General features: G+C 39.8%; 1 protein-coding gene across 3 annotated transcripts in view; it reads left to right on the forward strand.

The window, feature by feature from the left end:
* Positions 1–5,730, forward strand: part of HLF (HLF transcription factor, PAR bZIP family member) — a 76,718-nt gene extending 70,988 nt beyond the window's left edge. For 2 of the 3 annotated variants that reach the window (XM_034412483.3, XM_087886944.1), the window contains 2 exons: positions 1,428–1,648; positions 4,792–5,730. In XM_034412483.3, coding sequence (XP_034268374.2) covers positions 1,428–1,648; positions 4,792–5,007 — 437 coding nt within the window. In that variant the 3' untranslated portion in view covers positions 5,008–5,730. Of the gene's footprint in view, positions 1–1,427; positions 1,649–4,788 lie in introns of all 3 variants that reach the window. The other variant, XM_034412482.3, reaches the window with a different exon arrangement.
* The last annotated feature ends 270 nt before the right edge of the window (positions 5,731–6,000 follow it).

Below are 6,000 nucleotides of genomic sequence, written 5' to 3' on the forward strand. Positions count from 1 at the left end.
TATTCTTGGTACTTTTACACCTTGGATCAAAGACAGAATGACTTAATGCTAATTGCTAGAGAATAGGAATGGGAAAGGGCAGTTGCTCTCCTGTCCATGTGTTGGTCCTTCGTAAGTCGGCCAAGTTGGCCTTCCAGAATATTGGCTCTTCTTATGTTCTCAGATAGTCCGGTGAACATGGTTTTGAGAGCATCCAGTTAAAAGCAGAAAGAAGACAAAGAATATTACAAACTGACCAGGGCTTGCTTTCCTGAATAGATGGGGTGTAAGCACCAACTTACTTAGAGGACAAGAAAGTGGAAATGTGACAGATTATAGTCTGTAGGGGCTAAGGTGGTTAATTGAGCAATATTAATATTGTATTGTTTCAAAGCATCGTTTGTGGAGTCCTTGGTCTCTTTAGAGACCTTAGTTATTGTCCTGCAGATATTTCATTTCCCACCCTTCAGTGCTAGAAGGGAGTGGGGTTTGCTCTCTGTTCATACACATCGGCTTGCCCTGTCCACTGTAGGATATAGTAATGCTGTATTACCGAAGTATTTTATTTATTTATTTATTTAATTACATTTCTATACCGCCCTTCTCCCGAAGGACTCAGGGCGGTATACAGCCATTTTAAAACAAACCCATCACAAAATTTAAAAACCGTTAAAATAATTAAAGCAATTTAGCCGTTTTTTAAAACCCTTAACTAAAACCCCTTTAAAACCAATTTAAAACCCATTAACATTAATTTACTTGGTCAGGCCGGCTTGATTGAACAATAGAGTCTTCAGAGCACGATGGAAGGCGCGGAGGTCGGGGATCCTTCTTATATCCGGGGGCAGCTCATTCCATAGGGCAGGAGCCCCCACAGAGAAGGCTCCCCTCCTGGGGGTCGCCAGCCGACATTGCTTGGCCGACGGCACCCTGAGGAGGCCGTCTCTGTGAGAGCGTATCGGACGGTGGGAGGCATTCGGTGGTAGAAGGCAGTCCTGAAGGTATCACGGTCCTAAGCCATGGAGCGCTTTGAAGATGGTGACAAGCACCTTGAAACGCACCCGGAAGACCACTGGGAGCCAGTGCGGCTCGCACAAGAGAGGTGTTACCCGGGAGCGACAAGTCGCTCTTATAACCACTCGTGCGGCCGCATTCTGGACCAGTTGGAGCCTCCGGCTGCTCCTCAAGGGGAGCCCCATGTAGAGAGTGTTACAGTAGTCCAGACAGGAACATAGGGAACATAATCAGTGTTTGAAAGGAATGGGGGCTTCATTCTTTTCTAGCATTGATTATATTACCTAGTTGGGTAATGAAACGTCTGCAAGAAAACCACCAAGCTCAGAGAGCACCAAGAACTCTACAGTTCAACCCCGAGCTATCAATATTTTCTTCTGTTGATAAAGCTTCAATTTTTTATTTTATTTTATTTATTTTTTTTGTTTCTTCAGGTCAGATCTTGCCTACAAACCGAAACACGCCAAGTCCTATTGATCCCGACAGCATTCAGGTTCAAGTTGGGTATGAACCAGACCCTGCCGATCTTGCTCTTTCTAGCATTCCTGGTCAGGAAATATTTGACCCTCGCAAGCGCAAGTTCTCTGAGGAGGAGCTCAAGCCCCAGCCGATGATTAAGAAAGCTCGCAAAGTCTTCATTCCCGAAGATCTGAAGGTAACTTGGGACTGGTGTCTAGGGCTGTGCAGAGGGAAAAGGTAAATTGGAGCATGCACAGGTAGAGAGGCCACATGCATTGATAACTATCTTAAAGAAACCGTGTCTTTTTCTGGCCTCTCCCATGCTTGTGATAGAGACAGGAAGGACAGCAATTTGATGTGGTACGGTTACATTTGACAGGAATAAACAAATATCGTATTAGGAGAACCAGTGAAAGAGAGCTCTCTGACTGAATCTCCAAGAGTGGGTTCAGCTGGAATTGACAATCCTAGGTACTCAACCTAAGGAAACTGGAAATTGCAGAGGTCTTTTTCCTGTTTTCATTTTCATTTTTGTACCCTTCCTTTTAGTAAACAAGGTGGGATCACCTTAAATTCAAGATTGTCTTCCTTTCAGGGAAATGTGGTGTGCTTTTTACCTGAAACCAGATGTTGCTCAGTGAGGCTACTTCCAAACGAATAGATCTTGAATTGAAATTCTCAATTCTTCTCTGAGCTCAGAATGCTGGTCATATGCTGTACCAATTATAAATAGGATAACTATGAAGAATTGCAGGTGCAATAAATCTTGCTTCTAAATCCCAGGCTTTTAAAATGCACAGGCACTGTAGAGATTGTTCAGAAAGATTTGTGACAGAGCTTAAAAGAGCCAACTCAGGTGAGGGGGAGGTGCTAATTCCCTTAAGCAAGTTGAGTTATTACATCATGTATTATTTCCATTATTTTAAAAGAGTCGCCTTTTTAAAAAAAAAATCCAATCTTGTTTGGTATATAATTCTGTGGTCTTCAAAAAGTTAAGAAGCTGTCTGCGTTCATCAAAAGTCTTTGCATTCATCCCAGAAATATAAAACTGGAAACAGAATAACAAAGGGAGGAGGGTTGCTTTTTTTTAAAAAAAAAGATTTTTCCAGCCATTAAACGCATAAAAGTCTTAGAAATGAGTTGCTGATGATCTTTATGGATTGAAATAACAGACAGAGACTTCCTGGCATTTGTGTTGCTTCATCTTATTCCATTCTTAGCAAAAAGCTTGACCAGAGTTTGTGCTTCCTTGGGTTAAATTGGTTGCAGGATTCAGGTAAAGAGAGGCAAGCACAAATTAGATCCATTGATAGTCTCCTGGACTATATGTGATTTCAGATGTTTGCTGTCCTTTCAGGCTGGGATTAAAGGTTTTTGTCTTTGTAATTTTTTTTTTTTTAATATAAGAGGTGTGCGTGGCTTTAGTAATACAGGAACGAATTGAATTTAAAGTTGCTTTTTTTTTCTGGAGAGGAATGCGATGGGAAGGAGGCACTGCAGAAATACATGAGGCAACTTCCCATCCTTCTAGCTAGAAAGAGAGACCTTCATTAGGCAACCTTAAACTCTTTAATTTTGGAGTCAGGCTATTGGGCTCAGCTATTTATTCTGTTCAATAGGCACGTCCCAGGCAACTGATGTGCCTTCTTTCAGATGACCAGGTCTTTTCTGGGTAACGAGAGGCCAGGAAAGCCTCTGTGGGGTTGCTGTGAGAAATATTTTCAGCAGAATAGATAGACTTTGCCCTGTAGAATACCCTCCCTCTGTTGTCCCCACCTTTCGAACCTTCCAGAAAGTTTTAAAAGGCTGGTCCTTTTTTCCAGTGAGGTGAAGCTGGAATCTAATGATTGTAGGGTTTTTTTTTTAATTCATTGGCGAGTGTTGGATTGGGCTGCCAAGGGTTGTTTATTTAGATACCGGCTTTATTGTTTTTTTTTATCCCTGGTGCTGTAAACCATCCAGGATTATGGTGCATAAAATGAATAGCCGTATAAGTCTCTTAAATACATAAATACATTCTGACCATGCTGAAGTGACTTTTGGTTGTCAGTTCAACATTATTCTCAGGACGGCATTTGCGGGGGAAAATGAGTATAAGGAAAACAGAAGTTAAAAAGACTTCCTCCTTCTTATCACTGTTAGAGCAGTAGTGCCCAGGGAAAAGCTATGAAGTGCAGGAGTCATTATGCTAGCTCCTCTTGATTCCTAGTCATTTCCATCTGATTTACACATTTATATCCAACTTTATTCATTTTTCCTCCTCATAGGATATCTTTTAACTCGGGTTTTTAGCAAAGTACTAGGTCCTCTACCTAGGTTTTGCTAAAAACCTGATTTAAAAGATATTCACGGCCAAGATATGATCCACTAACAAATAGGTTTGTCAGACATGTGATCCTTTGCACAGTTGCCTGGAAGTAAACTCCAGTGAATTTATTGACACTTACTTTTGAGTGCTAAGTAAGATTTAAGTTCAGATCTTAAAAAGCACCAAAGGAATTTTACTATTTAAAATGGAAGAGTGGAACTTTTATTATTTAAATTGAGAGAAAAGAGTAAGAGTTCCATCAAAGAAACTGGGGAAGTTTTGGCCTCTGCTAAATCCTTTTCCTGATTCTCTTTGATTTTTTTTTCCACCGGTCTTCCTAACCTGGCATCCTCTTGATGTGTTGGCTCCCATCAATCACCCTGATTAACTTAGGATGCTAGAGGTTATCATTCCATTGGATGCCAGGATCAGGAAGATGCTTCAAATTTTATTCATTTATTTTTCACACTTTCAAAGAGGAACTCTGTGCAGTATACAATAAAAGTCTAAAGATTTAAAAGTCTCCTTATCTCCTCGTTATTTTGCTAGATCATGAAGACTCCAGTAGTTTACGTGGTATCTTAACACATATCATCCTTTTAATTTATATCAATCTGTCTGTCTATCATCTATCTATCTATCTATCTATCTATCTATCTATCTATCTATCTATCTATCATTTATTAACTTATCTATTTCTTTCTATCATCTATCTATCCATCCAACATCCATCTATCTATCTATCTATCTATCTATCTATCTATCTATCTATCTATCTATCTATCTATCATCCATCTATCTATCTCTTAAAAAGAAACATTAAAATACAAACTGTACAAGTAGATAAGTAGTTTGTATCTATTTCTATTTTAGAAGATATCCCATATTGTCATATTGCACTTGCTTTTCAACACAACGATGTTTGAGTTGAACACAACAGGATACCTACAACCCTGCTGATACCTTTCAGGTCTCTATTCCTCTTCTGAAATCTAACACCGATTTTCTTTTCCTCTGTGATTAATGAGCAGGATGACAAATACTGGGCAAGACGTAGAAAGAACAACATGGCTGCCAAGCGATCCAGAGATGCCCGGAGGCTGAAGGAAAACCAGATTGCTATCCGTGCCTCGTTCCTTGAGAAGGAGAATACGGCCCTGCGTCAGGAGGTGGCTGACCTACGGAAAGAATTGGGCAAATGCAAGAACGTCCTTGTCAAGTATGAAGCTCGGCATGGTCCTCTCTAAATGGTCTCCTACCCAACCCCCCAATCCCATCCACCACCATCCCCCTGTTTCTTTTCTTCCCATCTACTTTTTTTTTTTTTTTAAATTTTTTGGTTTTGGCATTTAAATAGATGGGACAGTGTGTTTCCTGTTTGATAGCACCTCACCCAAACCAACTTTTCAGTCATGGGCACTTTAACAGAAAGCAGAAACAAAACCAGTGTACAGCCTGTGTGTATGTGTGCGCGTATGTGCTTGTGCACACCCGTGCAGGCATACTTGTGAATAAGTGTGCATGTCTGTCTTGGCTCTTGTGTTTTTATGAAACCCTCTTTGTAGGGTTGGGTTGGCTGAGACTGGCCATACTAAACTTTTTATGGAATACATGCATCTAGATATGTATGTATATATTTTCCAGTGCTGCTTAAACTGTATTTTTGTCTTACCCTATCCCATTCTTTTGATTTAACTTGGGGGCGGGGGGGGGGGGGAGAAAAGAAAGAAAATGAAAGAAAAGCACCCTGGTAATAGGAATGAACAAGAGAAAGAAGAAAAAGCTGTTTTTGGTTTGTTATTTCAATAAGGCCCATCAGGCAGTGTAAACTTACTGATAATAAATGCACAATTGATATTCATGCTATACTGCAGAGATACTAATTTATAGATTCGCCTTTTTATTTTGTTTCGGTTTTCATTTGCTGTATGTTTTTACATTTTGGTAAATAAAGTAGATCTTCAGATTCATTATGTATTTTATATCCTCCTTGTAGAGAAATAAGTAACAGCTAATTTTCCTTTCGTTGCTTTAAAATTATAAATAGACCGCATCCCCTGGGCATAATCAGTAATTCTCTTGTACAGATTAAAATATTTCTCGTGGGCATTGGATGACTTTGGAACCCTAATAATGTAACTTTTTAGTGCTCTTTTTCCTAAAACATTAAAGATTTCTTGATAGTTCGACTAAAAATGATCCCTAACCAGACAAGCAAAAACATATTCATCAGATGTCTG

This window comes from Pantherophis guttatus, chromosome 2, assembly GCF_059756535.1.
Source record: "Pantherophis guttatus breed Tessera chromosome 2, ASM5975653v1, whole genome shotgun sequence".
Lineage (NCBI taxonomy): Eukaryota > Metazoa > Chordata > Lepidosauria > Squamata > Colubridae > Pantherophis > Pantherophis guttatus.